The 19,971-nt window shown below is 40.1% G+C and overlaps 4 protein-coding genes and 1 long non-coding RNA gene across 5 annotated transcripts; 2 read left to right on the forward strand and 3 right to left on the reverse strand.

The window, feature by feature from the left end:
• Window positions 1-4,192: 4,192 nt before the first annotated feature.
• Window positions 4,193-7,803, reverse strand: folr (folate receptor). The gene is made up of 5 exons (XM_026193056.2): window positions 7,391-7,803; window positions 5,446-5,576; window positions 5,125-5,313; window positions 4,726-4,861; window positions 4,193-4,528 (listed from the first exon to the last, which is right to left on the reverse strand). The coding sequence occupies exons 2-5, from the start codon at window positions 5,572-5,574 to the stop codon at window positions 4,263-4,265; spliced, it is 720 nt and encodes a 239-aa protein (XP_026048841.2). The 5' UTR covers window positions 5,575-5,576; window positions 7,391-7,803; the 3' UTR covers window positions 4,193-4,262.
• Window positions 7,804-9,909: 2,106 nt separating this feature from the next.
• Window positions 9,910-12,260, forward strand: anapc15 (anaphase promoting complex subunit 15). The gene is made up of 5 exons (XM_026193542.2): window positions 9,910-10,066; window positions 10,294-10,415; window positions 10,986-11,045; window positions 11,150-11,290; window positions 11,464-12,260. Exons 2-5 carry the CDS (start codon window positions 10,296-10,298, stop codon window positions 11,509-11,511), a joined length of 369 nt encoding a protein of 122 aa, XP_026049327.1. The 5' UTR covers window positions 9,910-10,066; window positions 10,294-10,295; the 3' UTR covers window positions 11,512-12,260.
• A 241-nt stretch (window positions 12,261-12,501) lies between these two features.
• tomt (transmembrane O-methyltransferase) lies at window positions 12,502-14,455 on the reverse strand. The gene is made up of 4 exons (XM_026193541.2): window positions 13,914-14,455; window positions 13,613-13,809; window positions 13,324-13,446; window positions 12,502-13,164 (listed from the first exon to the last, which is right to left on the reverse strand). The coding sequence occupies exons 1-4, from the start codon at window positions 14,173-14,175 to the stop codon at window positions 12,967-12,969; spliced, it is 780 nt and encodes a 259-aa protein (XP_026049326.1). The 5' UTR covers window positions 14,176-14,455; the 3' UTR covers window positions 12,502-12,966.
• Window positions 13,336-15,847, forward strand: LOC145420059 (uncharacterized). The gene is made up of 3 exons (XR_013901351.1): window positions 13,336-13,475; window positions 13,637-13,851; window positions 13,923-15,847. It is a non-coding gene; the product is annotated as an uncharacterized LOC145420059 (long non-coding RNA).
• sfrp2l (secreted frizzled-related protein 2 like) lies at window positions 15,208-19,553 on the reverse strand. The gene is made up of 3 exons (XM_026192623.2): window positions 18,959-19,553; window positions 17,136-17,216; window positions 15,208-16,964 (listed from the first exon to the last, which is right to left on the reverse strand). The coding sequence occupies exons 1-3, from the start codon at window positions 19,470-19,472 to the stop codon at window positions 16,549-16,551; spliced, it is 1,011 nt and encodes a 336-aa protein (XP_026048408.2). The 5' UTR covers window positions 19,473-19,553; the 3' UTR covers window positions 15,208-16,548.
• Between the last annotated feature and the right edge of the window lie 418 nt (window positions 19,554-19,971).

The raw sequence follows: 19,971 nt of genomic DNA on the forward strand, positions 1-19,971 counted from the left end.
ATTGTAAAGAAAAAAGCACGTAAAGTGGGTTTTACCTTCATGTCTGTCACTAACGAACTTGACAAAGAAGAAGAGATGAAGATCTCATGTGATGGATAAACATAAAGAGAAATGAGGAAAGAAGATAGAGAATAAATGAGCACAAGTATAAGGTAAATTCATTTTAAGCTTCTTTGCGCCTCTCTCCACTTCAAGAGAAATATTTGGCTTTACTCCACTACAAAGCTTAAGATATTGGTTTTATACACATCAATAAACAGTATATAATGCATTAATACAGTATATTATGGCTCAAATGATCGGCACCTTAACAATCTGCAATCTTAAAGTGCTTTGTAGACCTTTGAGGTAAGTACCATAACTACTAAACACTTTGGGTACAGTATTGGCTGTTGTACTTGGATAAGTTTTTCCTATGAGATTACTAACATTTAAAATGTGGTTTAGATGTTTTTTTCCAAAGTGATGAGTAGTAGTTTTTCATTCAAGTTATTAAAAAGCTTTCAGTAACTGAAAGACACACTCCTACTCTTGTGTCCCGGTCACTTAGCCTGCATAGTCAAAGCCTTGACTAATGCCAGAGGGCTTTCCTCTTTGAATATCAGTGTGACCTACAGCCACTGAGGAGGCCCAGCTGCAGTCATTTCTCAGCCCAAGCTTAAATCCAGTTATGCAATCCTTTTCTTTTCCAGACCACACACATTCACACGCACTCCCACAAGGTGTAACTGCCCACCTAAGGGCCAGTCTCACAAACCACAGGAGTAACCCAGCATTTTGAAATATTTGCTCGTTACTCTGATTTAGCCTTTTTCCCCTGCCCAGAATCAAGTCTGACTCTTGAAGGATGTTATGGAACAAGCAAGAATATGGGCATAAAGCGAGCGAGAGAGAGTGAGAGTTGGGCAGAGCAACGTGTGTTGCCAATGACCTCAGAAAAGCTGAGTATTAATAGCCACGGGGACAGCAGCCATCCCAGTGCTATTTCTGGTTATGGCATCACACTGTGTGTGTGAGATGAATGTGAAACTGTAAAAGTGTGTGGCTTAACAATGTGTCTGCATGTGGCGATCATAAAAGCATATTGCAAGATGTCTCATGAGTTTAAAACTACACTGTCAGCAAAATGTAGCGTAAATAACTCATTCTTGTCTTTTTGGCTAACCACAATTGTCTGCTGCAGTTGTTACAGCACACAGCACACCAGTAATGGCCATTGCTGGGCAACACAGGAAAGACAACTTCATAGACACTTGATTCTTGAGATTTTAAGCCTGTGGAGGCCAAATTACTGGCTATTTCTTAGTACTCCACAATGTTAGCGTCATTTGTTATTGTAATTCACTGATGCCACACTTTTAGCTTTAGTTTCTCTGTTTACTCTCTGATATTCACATGCAGAATTTGCTGACATTTAGAGAAATGTATCTCCTTTATTATCTGTAAAACATTTTGTCTACCACTGACTGTAACTCTGCTGCTTTGTAGGCATTAATTAGCCCAGTTTAGTTGCGTAGAGTAGCTAATGGTTGCTGGTGTCAGGGGAATGTTGCAATTGGTATCATTTTTAACATGATGAAATGCAAAAACTCCATTAATATTTCAAGAATGGCTTTTTAAATTATTTCTTAGTGGACTGATTGTCTTTATACTGTCTTTATACTCACCTGCAGTCACTTTATGTACACCTGTTCCGCAGGTTGTGAACAAAATGATCTAATAAGCCATCATGTGACAGAAACTCAGTGTGTTTAGGCATATAGGCATGATCAAGTGGAGTTCAAGCTGAACATCAGAATGAGGAAACAAGGTGATTTAAATGACTTTGAATGTGGCATGATTGTTGGTGCCAGCTAATCTGAACATTTAAGAAAATGTTTTCCCCACATAAATGTCTCTAAGGTTTGCAAAGCATGGTCTGTAAAACAGGAAATATCCAGCCAACGGCAGGTCTCTGAGTGAATGTCAGAGGTCAAAGGAGAGTGGCCAGACTGAGGCTGCATCTGAGGCTTCACACAGTGTCAGCAAAATTGGACAAAAGAAGTTTGGAAAAACATTTAGATCATGGGATGGATCAGAATCTGGTCTAAACATCATGAAAGCATGGATCCATCTGTCTTGGTCAAACACTGGGTTGTTTGGTGTTTATCAGTCTCATCAGTCACTGTTTAAACGTAGCTGTTTCTGCTCCCAGCCTCCACCAGATTATCAGCCTCCTCATCAGGTTGTTTTGCAACACCTTTGTTAACTTACCCTCTCAGTGTGTTAGTGCTCTTTCGCCACATTTCTAGTTCCTCCTGGCTACATATGTATGCATAATTTTCTCAGGGATTAATAAAAGTCTGATTCTGGCTAAATAAGTGGTCTTCACATGTGCAGAACGAAACTGTTTCCTTTCTGCTGGTCAACTTCTACTGTAAAACTGTTTTGGAGCTCTCACCTCATTTCACCACATGCCTGCTCTCCTCTATCAATGTCCACCTCTCCTGGAAAAGAACCAATGGGCCAACTCCCCAGGGTCCCCTCAGCGGTACCCCTCAGTTACAGATTCCCTCTGAGTGGTACTATTGGTCTGACCAGCCCTTGGTACCATCCTGCCTGACATCAATGGTTCAGGGTGCTTTTGATAACTTAGTGGTGTGGGGGATAGTTCCTTGGCACACTTTGGCATCCTTAGTACCAACTGAGCACAATTTAAACACCACACCCTTCCTGACTATTGTTGCTGACAATGCCATGCCCCTTTATGACCATGGTGTATCCATCTTCTGATGACTGCTTCCAGCTGGACAATGCTCCATGTCACAAAACTCAAGTCATCTCAAACTGATTTGTATAGCATGACAAAGAGTTCACTGTGCTCAGAGTCCCTCCACTGTCACCAGATCTAAATCCAATAAAGTACTGTTAGGGTGTGGGATGTGGTGGCACAAATCTGCAGCATCTGCATGATGATGTCATGGTAATATGTACCAAAATCTCTCAGGAATGTGTCTTTAAAGCAGTTGTGATTGAGCGGGCACTGAGTGTACTTTGTTTACCATAAAGAACCAACATAATTTGGCAAAAATTTGGCAAACCGTCTTCTGTAATTCAAACTCTTATAGAAGTTCTGTGGGTGTTGTTTATGCTGTCAGAAGAAACAGGAAAGACTAGGGTGAGATACACAGACTAAACTCGATATGCTAAATTAACAGTGGTATCACGAGGAAGGGTGTTGTTATCAGTACGTTAAACACAACAAGTTATAGTTATAGTTTTTTCAAGTACTTATATGAAGTCTTGATTAAGTACAGGGTACATAAAATATGCATCTCAGTTTGATCCTTAAGCCTCCAAAGGCATCCGTGGTTACATTTTAACCAATCAAAAGCCTTTATCAGAGACCTGATGGAGCACATTCACATGCGGCATTGATAGGCACACATCAAACACGTGTACACATGGAGGGAGTTAGGCTCTCACTCTTTTTCTCTGTCTTTCTCTCTCTGCCACAAACACACACACTCAGGGGACTGGAACCCCATAATTACCGAGCAGCAGAGCCCAGTAACCACTGGCTGGCCCCGGACTGATCATGTGATGGTGCGATCACTGGGGCCCAGCACGGAGAAACATTTTCCCAGGGTCAGTTTTACAGTTTCCCTCCTGGTCATTGAGGTTGTGAAGGGGTTATTAAGCTGATCCATAGACTGCACTTAAGAGAAATATCATTCCAGAGCTGTGCAGTAATACAGAATGTGGCATGTGTCTCTTCATGGCTTCTCCAGGAGCACAAGTTTATTTTTGTTTTATTTCCCCTGTCCACACAGATCTTTGATTGTACAGCACTTGTCTGGACACAAAATTGCTGTGTTGGCTGATGAAATTATAATCTTGTTCTTTATGTCTGTTTTCTCTTTTTTTTATCCTGAAGAGGAAGACAAAAAAAGAGAACTGCCAGCTGCTCCCCACAGTAATGAGAGTAGATGAAACAAGTTTTATGTATTGAGCATTATTAACTGATTTGGACTTCTGATGGTGATTATGCTGCTGTTTAAACTAATTACCTAGTATATTCCCAAGCAGGTAACTTTTGTTATCAGAATATTTTTTGCATCATCAATACCTGACATTTTCTAGTTGATGAATTTTACTAGAATGCCAGCCAAAGGGGTCTTACTGTATATGAAGTGGCTCAGGGACTGACAGAAAGGTTTAAGAAATCTGTTTTAATTCAAGGTGATACAGCAATGGTCAGAAATATTAATTTTAATGAATCATTACAGAGAGAGAGATGTGACAGCCAGGAAGAGCAGTGTTGGCAGAGCAGAGCTTTGCTGTTGCTGCCCATTGTTGAGGTAGTACTCAGCAACCTTCTTGTTGGGGTTTGTGCCGGTGAACCAGAGCTGCATGCATTTCCCAGAGGTTTTGGTGTATGTGGTATAGATGTAAGAGTTGGACCAGATTTCTTCACACATGGATTTGGGTGTGGGAAAAACATCAGTCCACTTACTGCACTTGCTACCTTCAGGACATTTGTTGATACCTGTGACAGAATTGAATGCATTTGATAAATTTTAATAGTGTTGTTTCTGCATAGATGTAAATGTAAAAGCAACAACAACAAAAAATCTCTGTGTGAAAATGTTTTTGCAAAACTGGGAATATGCTTGCTGTGGTTTATAAGAGAAATGCAAGCGCAAACATGCATGTCTGCTTTGCTTTTCCAAGTGTGGGCCCCACCTGAGCTCCAGTCCCATCCCTTGTGCCAGTTAGCTTTGCAGGTGAAATCATTCTTGCAGTCTTCCCACCAGGTTTCACAGTCCTCCTTACATAAAGGCACATCTAAGATGCGCTCCTTACGCCAGCTCTGATCCACCTACACAAATGCACACCATTGGCTGATTAGTATAATCAGTAATGAACTAGATAAGCCCCTTTCCCTCATAGTTCTAACTACTGCGTGTGTATATATATATATATATATATATATATATATATATATATATATATATATATTCTGTTTCCTCAGTTTGAACAACAGACCATTTCTGTCCTTTCAACTTCCTGTGCTGCCATCTAGTGACAAAAATATAGACAAACATTAGACACTCAAATGCACACGTGGATGAGAATACTCACTGGTTGTATCCAGGGTCCCAAGTGTGGTGAGCACTCATAAAAACAAGTGTCCTGGATGAAATGTTTTTTGCACTCCTTGCTCATAATACCACAGTGATTCCAGTTGAAGTTGTAGAGATAGGAGGCATCGTCATGGGCTTCTGCAGAGGTGTTGGCTGTGCAGCATGCATTATCTCGCCATGGAGAGCACTGGAAAAAGGAAACCAGAATCACTTTATGGATTTAGAACTAAAAAAAATGTTTTTTCCACCAAGCTCCTTGGGGTTTAAATCAAGACAAGAAGGGAAACGTTAGCGACAGTGCTATGTTTGCAATTATCACCTGCTGGTACAGTTGTCCCTCAGGGCCAGGCTCTGTTTTGTGATGTTTTGCATCCATACACATGTTCAGTTTGTCCAGAGACATGGCTCCACCAGAGAGGGCAAGCAGCAAGGCCAGGACGGACCACATGACTGTAGGGGAGGGAAGCATCAACAGCAGGTTGTGGGAAAAATCTTAATACTGCTTATAAAGAGGCCAATAATGGGAAGAAGGAAATAGTATGGGATAGCAGCCAACTCCCTGTGACCTCTAACCCGAGTCTGACGAACAGCATTTTACTGACCTTAGTTAATTTTCTACCATCAGCAGGCAGGTGTCTGGATTGTTTGGTCATAGGTACTAATTTAATATTTTAACAGTATTTACAGTATTTAACAGCCCTGGTGTAGATCTCTTTCAGTAACAGACCTAGTGACAAAGTTTAGAGTTTATGGTAATCCGGACAGTCCTTGTTTTTGCTTTTTTTGTAAGAAGACAACCTGAATTCTCCAAAGCTATAGAACTCCAAACTGGACAAAAAATTTACAAGGAAGAACAGCTAAGCAAAGCTGATTGATGTGGTGATGACTTAATAAGGGCTGGGTATCCATTTCGATTCCGATTCACAAAGTCCCGATTCGATTAGATCCCCGATTCCATTCAATTCGATTCAATTTTGTCTCAGACAGTGAGAAATATCATAATTGTCATCATTTATCAGTACATATCCATATTTTTATATCTATGTATAAAAACAAAGCTGAAACTTGTGAGACTTTACCAGAGGTGTAAGCATCACAGGAGATGCCTCTGTGTAAGTGGGGATAAAACTTAGAAAAACATGAAGGAGATTTTCTTGGCCTGGCTTTTTATAGCAGATAACCTTTAAAAATATTCTGCAGTAGGCAAAAGAGAAGAAAACCATGAATCAGCAGATGAACATTAAACTTCTTAAAATTATGCCGAATTGCAAAACGCTCTCTAATAAAACCTCTGTAACTTTGCTTTGCTTTGTTCAGCATCAGGTAAATTTCTTTATTGAACAGCAGAAATTAGGTTTTCTTGTCGGTGGTCATTTTTAAAAAAACAAACCCAAAAATCCAAAAACCAAAACAAACAAAAAGCGGCTGACAGCACTGAACACAACGGTAGACTGGTGCATAATAAGCAAGCGAATAATGCAGAAAACAGAGATATTTCATGGTAAACTGGGCTCTTGAGTACACTGAGAAAGAGCTGTGCAGGAAGTTTGATTTTATCGTGGTGGAAGCAAAAGAGCAAAAGTAAGAGGGAATTCATGACGATGTTTATCAAACGTGAAGCATAGTTTTGATCTTCTTTTGCAGCTGGTTCAGTGAATTGTGGCCAGAGAGTAATGAAACGTCCAGCTTCATAATCTTTCAGATGTCGGTTTTCAGCACCGACGGCACACACGTGGACACGATCCACGCTTTGTGTTCACTTCTTTTTGTGGAATCCGTTTACCTGCACTTTGTGAACTTTTTATCCAGAAAGGTGCTATATAAATAAAATTTTACTTACTTTCTTTTACTTACTCTGTCCCACGTGTGATTTTTCTCTCTGCTAATCTGACTTTTGGGTTCTTTTAAATACTAAATATAAGACATGAGAAAGCTTTACCCACAATACCGCAACAAATAAAGTGTGGCTCCTGAATGCAGCATAAAAATGCAAAAGGACACAATGTAAGCTATAAAGTGAACTCTGTCAGAGAGCAAATGTGTCTCCACACATTTTTGCGTTTAAAGCCAAACATTAAAAAACATGAAAGATAAACTTGTCAACGATTTTGTAAAGCTCTAATCATCATATATAGATAAAGTAATCCATATGCATGTAAATAGAAGTAGCTGTGTATTATCGTATAGTTTAGAAATACAAAGTAGATGCAGCTGTGGTGAAAATTCATTTAGAGACAAAGTAATAATGAACAAATTCCCTTTACCTTTGGATTTGGTGATGACTCCTTCTTGAAGGGATGATCCTACAAAGCTGTATCTGCAGATGCCCTTTAACACACTTCTCAAGACCAAACAAGAATTTCCAAACACAGATTTGTGCCTGACTGCGTGTTTGTGTGTGTGCACGCGTCTGACTGTGTGGGTAGAGTGTGAGCGAATGAATGTGAAAACTTGCTGTGCTTTTGACTAATTAGTTTTCAAAGTCCAAAGACCATATGAAGTGTGTGTGTGTGTGTGTGTGTGTGTGTGTGTGTGTGTGTGTGTGTGTGTGTGTGTGTGTGTGTGTGTGTGTGTGTGTGTGTGTTTAAGATGTGACAAATTCAAAGACACCCCCACCTCCAATGATACGGGTATCCAGGTCTGGGTCCCCTGGTCCCTTCAGAGTGGTGGGTCACTTTGAATGACTATAATTACCATGTTCTCAGTTATCTCCATTATCCTATGATGAAATACTTCTGGCCTGATTGGACTAGTATTCTTCAGGTGATTATGCCTGCGTCTGCAAGGTACAAGAGGTCACTAAACTACTCTCATAATTATGAAAATGAAGTCAATTATATTTTATGGCTTTCACAATCACATGCACTCAGTCAACATCTATGGGAGATTTTGGACCACCATGTAAGACATTCCTCTCCACTGCCATCATAAACACCAAGGGCGGGACTATCTCATAGAAGAGTGATATTGCATCTGGTCAGATAACTGTAGAACCAGTGCCAGGCTATCTATAAGCTACTTTAACACTCTTGATGTCGGATTTTTCTTTAATTTGTTACCAGTCAGCAGTTCCTGTGAGCATGTGATTTTCCAGTTTTATAACATCTGGCCATGAAGAATATCAGTCTTATCTCAAGGAGAATATCAGTCTTATCTCAAAGTTTAACCTGCTCACCACCACCCTGTTGTGACAGGGCAGCGTGACCTGGGATGACAATAAGAAGATCAAAAGGATGGTAAGTAAGTACTTTTAGTGCTCTCACCATGACAAAGAAAAAAGAAACTTTACATACACCCTCAAGAGGGTAATTTCTTTGCATGTGCATGAATGTGCTTATACTTGAGGTTAACGCTCTGAACCTACTGATAAGAATGTTCAACTTCAGCAGCATTTACAGAAACCAGCCGTGAACTACGACAAAAATTCTGTTATCTCAGCAGCTTCCTATAGTTTGAAAGAGTGTTTGTGTTATGGGTTGCTTAAAGCTGATATACACTAATCACATAATACACAATACTACTGCTACTACTACTACTACTAATAATATATGGCAGATGCTACTCTTCCAGACAGATACAGTACTGTGCAAAAGTCTTTACTCACCTCTCATTTTACTCACTACTTTTTTTCAGTCACTTTGTTACCAGCAACATGCCACAAAAATGCATTATTTATTCCCATTTATTCAGTCGAATCTATTTGACTGGGACAAAGTAATATTTTTGCACAAGGAAGATAATTCATCTTTGAGCTATTCGCTGAAAACGTGGCATATCTCAGCTTGGTGTGCAAAAAGTCTGAGACAGGACTTGAGAGATGGTTCAATTGATCCATCTACTGTTCATCAAAGTTTCATCAGAAATGGTCTTAGTGGAAGGGTGGCTGTCGAGAAACCATTCTTAAAGAAAAGCAACAGGGAGAAAAGACAAATTGCACAAGCACCGGACTGAAAACCAGTGGAAACAGGTCTGATGGAGTGATGAATTCAAATTTGAAATTTTTAGTTTAAATCACCATTTGTACACAAGAGGTCAGGAGAGGTAAAACAGTGAGTGTCTGAAACTATCTGTAAAGCATGGTGGAGGCTATGCAAAAGGGAGCCAACATGCTGAGAGGAGCTTTGAATGTCTTTCAAGAAGCCTGGTGAACTATTCCTGAAGTCTACTTAAAGAAAGGACAAGAGCACTTGACTAAAACAGTTCAGGCTGAAGTGCACTAAGTGGTGCAGAGGTATACGCCATGATGGATTACAGCTTGTTCAGTGACCTTCTCTCCACCGCAGCTTCAAATGTGTCCAGTTTGCAGGCATTCAAAGAGCAAATCTTTCTAATCTGTTCTTTTCTAATCTAGTTTGCTGGTGTCACCAACAGTTACTATTGGAGGGCACTGGGTGTGACCAGTTCCTGAGTGACTGAAAGTCTCCATCATTTTACTGTATAGGCTGAGGGATCTCTTTATCCTCTTTTTATATGCAGCTTCTGTGTTGGTCTTCCAGTTTAACCTGTTGTTGATGATGATGATGACATCCCAGTTCTTCTTCAGCTTGTCAACACTATGTCATAAAATTAAATTAAATAAAGACAAATAACATGTTTTATTGCATATACCGATCATTAAAATAAAAACATGGTAAATGGCCTGTATTTGTATAGCGCTTTTCTAGTCCCTAAGGACCCCAAAGCGCTTTACACAACCTGTCATCCACCCATTCACACACATTAATATCGCTGTGACACATTTTAGTTAAAGCTCATTAGTGTTTCTACTTTATTTAGAACCTCTCGTGCCACAGACGTGGCTCATGCTCCGAAAAGGGAACCTTTATGGAGAGCCGCTGGAGAAAGGAGGACTCTTTATGGGTGAACACCAGCAGTTTCCGGTAAAATTTGTTTTGAATTTTTGTCGAGCCACTGACAGGGACTCAGACTGTGGATTTCGGGTAAGGTTAAGCACGAAGTTATTTTATTGTTTGATTATATCACATCATTTTCAATCCACAATATCAGGGGAGTGTTAGATTTTAGAGTCTGTGAGTCTTAAACTGGAGGACTTTTAAATCGACCGTTAATGACGTATTAGCTGTTCCTCTGTCGTTTGTTGTCTTAACGCAAACTCCGGCTTCAGTTTTCTTTCTGTTTTATGGGATTCATTTCTGTTGTGTGACAGAAATGTCCACGCTGTTTCCGTCGTTGCTGCCCCGGATAACGGAGTCTCTGTGGTTTAATCTGGACCGACCGTGTGTGGATGAGACCGAGCTGCACCAGCAAGAGCAGCAGCACCAGACCTGGGTAAAGGCTCCCCAGAGCAATTATAGACTTGTATTTTCCATCTTTATGCTATTTTTTTTGCTTCCATTTCACTTACGATGAGTTTATATACTCTGCGCGTGTTAGTTTATAATTTATTAGTTTGAGTATTTGCGAAAGGCTAAAAGTCATATAGAAGTCCTGTAGTCTGCTATAATTACTGGTGGCTCTATTATTTTTCCTTTATCAGAATCAAAATAATAAATAAACTTATAAATACATCTTAATCCCAGGAGGAAATCGTTCTAACTTGAGCTATAAATGTGAAAAACAGAAAGTGTAAACACTATATATAAAAAAAGAGTAAAACTAAGGCACTCAAAGTGCAATGTTTAGTCAAAATTAAATGTTACAAAGTTAAAACAATACTTTACACAGTACGGTGTGAAAGATTGTTCAGTACTTAGCATAACTTGGACAGTATTGTCCTTTCTGAAACCTCAGATCAGTCAAGCTCCACAGCTGCAACATCTCTGGCCATGCATGATCAGTCTATTGATCGTATTATGAGACTTCATACACTTTAATATGTGCAAACTGTCTCTACCGTAGCTGCAGAGCATTGCTGAGAAAGACAACAATCTGATGCCCATTGGAAAACCAATTTTTGAGGTAACGGAAAAAGATTTTTAAACACAAAATAGACACAGTGTGAAACAGACTGGTTACATACTTTGTTCCCCTCCATTCATGCTGTCTGCATTTACTGGGTGCAGGCAGGCTACGAAGAGGAGGAAGAAGAAGATGACGAAGATGAAGAAGACAGCGAGGAAGACTCAGAAGATGAAGAGGACATGCAGGACATGGATGAGATGAACGACTACAACGAGTCACCTGATGATGGCGAGATAAATGAGGTGCTTTTCTTTATGATTTGAATAATTTTTTTTCCAGGCGACAGTATCACAAACCCTACGGTCATGAGGTTTTTTAATGTTAAGACTTGGTAAAAATACATGTATCTAAATTTAATTCAGTTTCTTTCCATTACCAAAACTGCCTCTAATCTAGCTCGGTTTCTTTCTGTCAGGTGGATATGGAAGGACCAGACCAAGACCAAGACCAGTGGATGATTTAAGACAATACTGGTTTTCATCAGGCTGGCCCTGGGTTTCCACTCCATGCTTAAAATACAACTGCTGCTCTTCAGTCTCTGACATGTTTTTATGTGTGAAATTAGTGAAAGAACAATGCTGAAGAATCACCATAAGATACTTTGAGAAATCAGTGCATTTTTTCTAACTTCAATTTAATTACAATTGACAGTGTGTGACTGTGGAAAATACTTTAAACCAATCAAAGTGGCTCCAATTGTGTGGTGCTCTTAAGTAGTGTTGTTTTTGTATCAAGTCGGGAAAACCTTCACGCAGTGGTAGCAGCAGGCCCACTGATCCGTTATGTAAACCTTGAACTTTTGCTATCTACAGTTATGCAGAGCAGCGTCTGCAACCAGCAGACTAAGCATGACCATAACGTCAAGTCAGCAAAATAACTTATTGACCTATGCAAGAGTCATCCAGTTGCTTCACCATATAGTCCTGTTCTGTTTCCCAGCAGTGTTTTGTATGTTACAGAAATACCTTCAGCAGAGCATTCATAAAACCCCAGGACATGTATTCTGATCAGACACTTTTTATATTTTGAACTATGTCAGAAGCAAAAGCTGCTAACAAATATTTAAATATGAGACACAGAGTTCTGTCATGGTTATGTTGTAGAATATTTAACCATGGCATTCCCTACTTCTGCTGAAGTTGTAAATTATTTTAACTGAACCATGTTTCTGTTTTTGTGTATTTGAATTTATTAATAAAATCTAACAAGATGTGACGCGTCACTTGTAGTTCAATAAAAAGTTTGGTGAATTTTGGTGGTGGGATGGCCAAGGTTTATATAATTAGACTTTAACTGCAGGGAAGATTTTAAGAATTAATGCTTGCAGTTCAGCTGAAGGAAGACAGGTGATTAATATTAACATGTACTTTAATAAAAATTTTATTTTAATTTAGGTTTAATTTGCATTTAGATTAAATTTTGTGAGTCTCAAATTTGGGAGTAAGAAAAAAGAAGCCTTAAAAAAATTGTTTATTTGAGTCTTTTAAACAAAAGAAAAGACATGAGATGCTGAGAAGTCACAACAAAGTCCCAGTAGAATAAAAGGTGATTGGAGCATATGAGATACCTAAACTGGGGATTGTTTATATTTCTCTATATAGAAAGTGTCAGCCTTTTGTTTTAAGATTTAATTTAGCTTTGTTTTGTTTTTGTGGGTAAATGTTGCAGTAAATTATCTCTTGTGAAATCGGTGGGGCACTTGGTCAAACGGGATCTGCAGTAAACCTTGAAGCTCCTTCTTTACCCAGTATGCACTAGTGAGTTATTTTGCAAGGTATTTCTTCACAGGTTGAGCTGTATTGTTACACAGACTAGAAATTGAAACGATACCCCTTTAGATGAAGTAAGAATTTGGACATTTCTGTTTCTGAAGTGTGTGTTTGAGTAACAATATGAAATCCTGCCATGATGTCATGATCTACTTGATTCCCTGGTACACCAGCTCAGCCATCCCATCCCTGATGCCCTTGCTATACTCTAGCATGGCCCGGTGGATCTTCCATTCATACAGGCCACTCTTGCGAATATATCTAAGGAACTTTGGAGCACCAGGAAACAGCACGTTGTCTGCCAGGATAATAGATCCTTTTCCCAGTAGACCAGAGCCCTCGAGCATCTGTAACACACAGGGACAGCGAGTGAGGCAGCTGGGTGGGTAACAGTAGGAAAGCGCAAACCTTTAAGTCAAATATATAATATAATATAATATAATATAATATAATATAATATAATATAATATATACAAATATCCTGTCTAGTAATTTATTCTCATTACTTGCAGGTCAGGGAGGTAACATTTCTTCCAGTGGTCCATGAAGACAAAATCCAGTCTTTCTAAATTGTAGTCAGAGCGCAGCTGAGGGATCACTTCATCAGATGGATTGACAATCAGCTCCACCTGAGGAAAGCACAGCATGATTATCAAAAGTATGAAACTCTCATTGTTTAGTAAAATTAGAGTAATAAAGCCCCAAATGTATCTGGTCTTTCAGACGGCCTGCTGCACATGAAGTGTACTGAACAAAGAACATTTTTTAAATTGTTTAGATGCTTCTCTAACTCACCGTGTCATCATCAAACCCTGCCAGGCGGATGACTTTCTCAGCGATAGCGGCATTTCTCTGGTCCATCTCGATGCTGTAGAGCCTGGCGCCCAGAGGCAGAGAACGGGCAATCCGCACAGTGCTGTATCCACAGTGGGCACCCAGCTCCAGCACTGTCAGAGGGCTGTGCTCCATCAGCAGCCGGTCCAGGATCTTTCCTAAAAATCAAGGAAACCATACACGCAAATACACACCTAAAGGTGCTTTTTACTTTTTAAAACAAACAAACAAAGATTACGTTTGCTGTGTTCAAACTCTGTACCTTTTTTAGGTCCAATGTTGCTGATGAACTCCACCTTGCTGCACCAGACATCAAAGGTGTCCAGGATACTGTCAGGGTCTCCGGGGGTGGCATGAGTGAGGACGTACTGAAAGGCACGCTCCTCTCGGCTCAGACCAGTAACGCAGTCCTTCCATATCCTGATGAGGACTGCCCGATAGAACAGCACAAAGAAGTAACGGTACCTGATAATCAGCGTCAGCAGGAGTGGAAGGAAGGCCAGAGCAATAGCAGGAGACACCATCCTAGCATCTACAGACAGAAACACACATGCACAGGTCGGTTATTTGTCAGATATATTTTAACAAAGTGAGCCCTGTATTATTTATCACAAGAAGTATAAGTAAACACTGACTACAAGGGTTTTTGAAAGATGTTTTGATTGACTGGCTCTGGAAAACCTAAAAGAGGAGACCTTTGGGAACAAATAGTCTACACACACACACACACACACACACACACACACACACACACACACACACACACACACACACACGTTTACAGCATGTCATTAAATTATGTCTGCTCTCTCCCATAGTTTGTGTCTTGTCTCTGTGTGCTCCTCTTTTCTCTCTCTTCTTTAACCTCACCCACCACTCGGTCGCGGCTGATGGCTGCGCCTGCTTGAGTCAAATTCTGCTGGAAGTATCTATCTTCGGCCTGGTGTTTGCCATAGGGGATCATTAAATTGGTGTTTTTGTGAACTGGCAAGTCCTTTAATACCTGAAGTATACTTGTTGCTCTCTTTCTGATTCCCACAGAATTTATGCACCTGCAACACCTTATAAAAGCACTGAATCATTTTGATTTCATGGTCAACAGCATAAACAGAGAAAATATTACTACTCAACTTCAATTTAACATTGATCGGTGTCTTAGACAACACTGGGCGTGCGTTCCTTTAAAATTTAGAAATTCCATGATTGGCACAAGGGAATTTATATTATTGCATTTTTTCTTAGCTCAGGTTCATTGAGGAAGGCACTTGTCTTTTTAAAATAAACATCAACTGATGTTCTCATAAAAATAAAGAATCATAATTCAGGGGCAGTGGTATGACTCTCCAAACTACAAAACCACTTACTTATTCTGTTTATGCACTATGTGCTTAAACTATGATGTACTGGCACGTAAAACAACAACAGAAGGTAATACTGCACTGGATTAAGAAAAATTTCCCAAAGTGTGTCTCTGTTGTACATTTTTCAGTAACGTAGTCTGGTTTAGCTTTTAAATATGACCTAAGCTGTAAGTAAGGACAACAAGGACGCAGAAAAGCCACAATTTTCATTTAATCATTATTTCTTTACAGCAAAGAAATAAATGTACATACACAGGAAACTGTTAATAATTAAAACACTGTGATCTTTATTTGTAATCACAAAATATTTCTGAGCTGAATGAACTTCTAATACTCATGTATGCAAAATGACATCTGCACAGAAACAGGTGTAGCCGCCATAGTCTCGTGCTAAATGTGAAAGAAAGTACTGTGCCGCTCTAGATGTTTCTACTGCCCCACATAAGTGTAGACTTCACCGACTTTCTGCATCACACTGAACAGAATCCATGTTACTCGGAAAGAAAAGACAAACTTACCTGTTTAATAAAAAGCAGAGTAGACTTTGAAAGGTGGCACTTGAGCTGAGGCAGGTGCAGAAACACAGAGAGAAGAGCGTGTGTGTTTAAGAGAAGCTCAGAGACACAAGGCTGTGAATAATTTATGTATCACGTGCATGACAGTATATATATATCCTATAAATATTCCCATTTAACAGAAAAAAACTACAACTGTTTAACATCAGGTTTTGCCATTTTTCATGTGACATGAAGAAACCAGTATATTTAAAAAAAATAAAATACAAATAAAATGAGCAACAGGAGAAACAAGGGCAGTGTGAAACTGACATTTGATATCTCAAGTTAACGTCAACAGGTGTGCGTCTCTGTGCGGAGTCCAATTTCTTTCTTTACTAAGTCATGATGGAAGGATCAAGAAAAACCTTATTGATGTATCAAGTAAAATACAAGATAAAAAAAATAAATTGAAGTAAACAGATAAATATATTGCTTGTGTGTGCATGGACATGTCACCACAGAGAGGGGAGATCGGTCTCCACCACAGCGATCATTACAAAAAGATCTCTTAATTCAGTGAATAATTTGATAATGGAGACAAAATGTAACTCATTTATGTACAAAAAATATATATATAAAAATAAAATGCAATGTTCCTGCCGGTATGATTTTGGGTGGTTCAGCAGTGTACACAAACACCAGCTCTCTTATCTTTGTTGATGAGGTGATGATCATTTGTAAAGTCTCTGGCTTCTCATTTTGGTAAAAATAATGCTCCGTTTTAATGGAGGAAACTCAGTGACAATAATAATGCAAGGATACATTTTGTAACAAATCAAGATGATGCTGTGGTTTAATAAAAAAATGTTACTATTTTTTTAACGTAGCTATCTGAAACTGTCTGAACTATCAGCTGTTCACCAGTTAGCAGCTGGCTCCTTTGCTGGACTTTGTGTACATTACTGCAAAGCGCTGGTATTCACGCAGCACAATGAAAGCATCATCTGCAGGGCAGGAACAGATGTGGATGACTCGCTGTTTAAAGCTCTGCACACGGCTGCTTGAGGAGAGCTCGGATGAACTTCTTCAGCTCTTTGTCCCCTCTGCTCCACCTCACCAGTCGAGTCAGCACCAGTCTTCCCTCTTCAGCCTGAGCAAGGGAAAGGTACCATCCACCTTTCCCCACCTTTTTTCCTCTTTTTGTCAGTTTCTTATCCATCTGCACCTCCTTTTGACTTTTCTCCTCATTCTCGTCACTCTCTGCAGAGTCTAAACCAGGACAGTTACACGTGCCGCCTTCTTGGAGCCACAAAGCGCTGTGGGCCATGGCGCCTCCGACTCCTTCTGCTTTCTCAGCCCCTCCCCCCGCCCATCTCAGGATGCGACTGCGGGCCGTAGGCACCAGCTGAAGGTCACCCCCCACTGTCATCATGCTGCCCAGACGCATCTTAAATGCTACGACAGAGACACGGAGAACACTATTCAACAGGTGTCACTTCATGCATGTTGTAAATCACCCAGTCTCTGTGACTAGATAAGCTGTCCTGTTTTTGCAAGAGAAATTGCATGCTACAAAAGAAAAGGATGCATTTGGAGCCCACGTTATCTATAACACTTTGTTCTCACCATATGGACTGTGGCAGAAGTTTTCCTGGATGTCAATCTCTCCTTCTGCAGCCAGACTGCAGGCTTCACAAATAACACTCCCTGGGGGGATGGAAAACGACAATGGTTAAATGATTGCAGCAGTCTGCAGTGGGGATATAAAAATAATCACCTTGGTGGAACTTTTCTCTTTTGTTTTCTTTCGTCCATTAAACCCCAGCATCAAAGCAGGCCAAACACCTTAAGGCTTCAGTAAGAACCTTAAGTAAAAGTGGATTAAATACAACTTTACAGTCTAAAGTGTCTTGAGGTGGCTGTTGTGGTGATTTGTTGCTATATAAATAAACCTGAGTTGAAACTGAATTGAATTTTTTAAATGGATGCTGTGAAAGAGGCGTGATTGCAGTACTGTAAAAATTACATTCAGGGATGAATAAAGAGTAATACTAAAACTTAAGTAAAAGTGCCAGTATATTAATGTTTTTTTAAAAATCTGTTCTAAGTAAACGTGCTGCATTTAAAGACAAAAATAAAGAAGTAATATGAGAAAAATGTAATAAAGCAGAAAAATGGCTTCAGGAAATGTAAACTACATTTATAAAAATGAAGTAAAACTACAGCACTCCAAGTGCAATGTTATTAATTAAAATGAAATATCCCAAAGTTAAAACAATGCCATGTACAGTACAGAGAGTATATTATAAGTGAAGTGTAATTAGTACAGTTTACATATGACTGGAGTATTATTGATGCAGCAAAGTGGAAGCACTTTAATGTACAACCTTTCAAAATGGGTGACATCACAATACAATGATGTAGTTTTCTTAAAAATTACTATTGTTATTATTATTATTGGACAATTGTACTTGTCGGAGGCTTCAACAGTTACTCCATTAAAGTTAAATGTGTCAATTAAATTTCAGTTCAATTACATTTATATAGGAGCAAATCAGAAAAATAGTGCTTCGTAGTGCTTTATATTGTAAGGTAAAGACCCTACAATAACAGAGAGAAAACCCCAAAGATCAGACAGCGTCCTATGAGCAAGTATTTGATGAGAGTGGGAAGAAAAACCCCAGAATAAAACACCTTTTAACAGGAGGAGACCTCTGGCACAACCAGGCTCAGGGAGGGGCCCTGACTGGTTGGGGGTGAGGAGAGGAAGACAGGACAAAAGAGAAGAGAGCCAGAGATTAATCATAACTAATGATTAAATGCAGAGAGGTGTAAACTATGTGTAAAAGCATAGTGAGTTAAAGTCCCCCAGCAGTCTGGGTCTATTGCAGTCTGACTAATGGAGGATTCAGGGTCGCCTGATCCAGACCTAAGTATAAGCTTTATCAAAAAGGAAATTTTCAAGCCTAATCTTAAAAGTAGAAAAGATGTCTGTCTTCTGAATCCAAACTGGGCGATTGTTCCACAGAGAGGGGCCTGAAAGCTGAAAGGCTCTGCCTCCCATTCTGTCCTACGAACCACGAGTACGCATGCAGTCTGAGAGAAAAGTGCCCTACTGGGTTGATACGCTACTAAGAGGATTATGATTATGGGACAAACACTTGCATTTTAAAGACTTATTAAAATCTTACATGAAACACTAGAAGAGCTTGTGAACATTTACAATGAAAAAGAAAACATGAGAAAGTTCAGTTCAGTGTTTATGAGAAGCTTTTCTGGAGTGAGTGAGCAACATTTCCTTAATGAATGCAGTGGAAATAAAGGAAAAGGATAAACTATAAGAAAAACACAGTCTAGCAAACCGCATCCTCAGAGCTGTACTTGAGTACTTGAGAACTTCCCAAAACAAAAGTGTTTTGGTGGAGAATGACACAACTTTGTGCACTGACCTTTGGGCACCTCCTCGTGCTTCGCCTCCTCTGTTTCCCGCCCATCCTGCCCCTCGGATACGGGGATGCAGAGTTCGGTTTCGTGTGGGAACCGGGTGCAGTTAAACATATAAGGCCAGGGGAAGCCGAACGCGCTCATCACTGGCACGCAGCCATCCCGTACGGCCTCGCACAGGTTCCTGCAGGGGCTGACCGGCCCGCTGACCTCCGGCAGACACACCGGAGCGAAGAGCGAGCATAGAAACTTCTTGGTGTCCCGGTGGCAGTGCTTGGAGATGAGTGGCAGCCAGGCTGCAGACTGCTGCTGGACCTCCCTCAGTGAATCATGGCCGAGCATGTTTGGAATCCACATGCTCCTGTAACCGATCCCGTGGCACAGAGACATAGTGCTCGGAATGGGTTTGCACACGGAGCGAAAAGTGGGCTTGAACCAAAGCGACGGTTCCGGAGGCGCGCTGTCAGAAGCGTGAGAAACTCCAAAGAGCGCAATGAAAGAGAGCAGAAAAACAGGCATCGTTTTGTCTACAGTCTAAAGCGCTTCTGCTCTTCTGTCTGGACTTGACCGGCATGTAGGTGTAAACAGAGAGGTGTGGAGGAAACAGGGGGTTAATGAGAGGCCAGGCGCCTCCCAGTCACAATCCCACCCCATCAAACCGCTGCTGTCTGCCTCCACGGCAGTGTCAGTGGGGGCGTAGGGATTGTTTACTTAGTTTGGGTTGTCAGTAATGTTGAAAACATTTGTGTGCAGCGCCACAAGACAGAAAGAATAAACTTCTGCAATGCTATTTGAACTTATAAGAAATATTCACCAGCCTCCAAACGTCTGTGTATTGACAATAAGGTTAGATTAGATGAAACTTTATTAATCCCTCGGGTGGGTTCCTCCGGGAAATTCTAATTCCAATAGCACAGCACCAACAGAAGTTACAGAATGTGAGCAGAAATATACCATATATACACATATATAAATACAGAGTATACAAAAGGGATGAATAGAATAAATAGGAATAAGA

This window comes from Astatotilapia calliptera, chromosome 14 (assembly GCF_964374335.1).
Source record: "Astatotilapia calliptera chromosome 14, fAstCal68.1, whole genome shotgun sequence".
In the NCBI taxonomy this organism is placed as follows: domain Eukaryota; kingdom Metazoa; phylum Chordata; class Actinopteri; order Cichliformes; family Cichlidae; genus Astatotilapia; species Astatotilapia calliptera.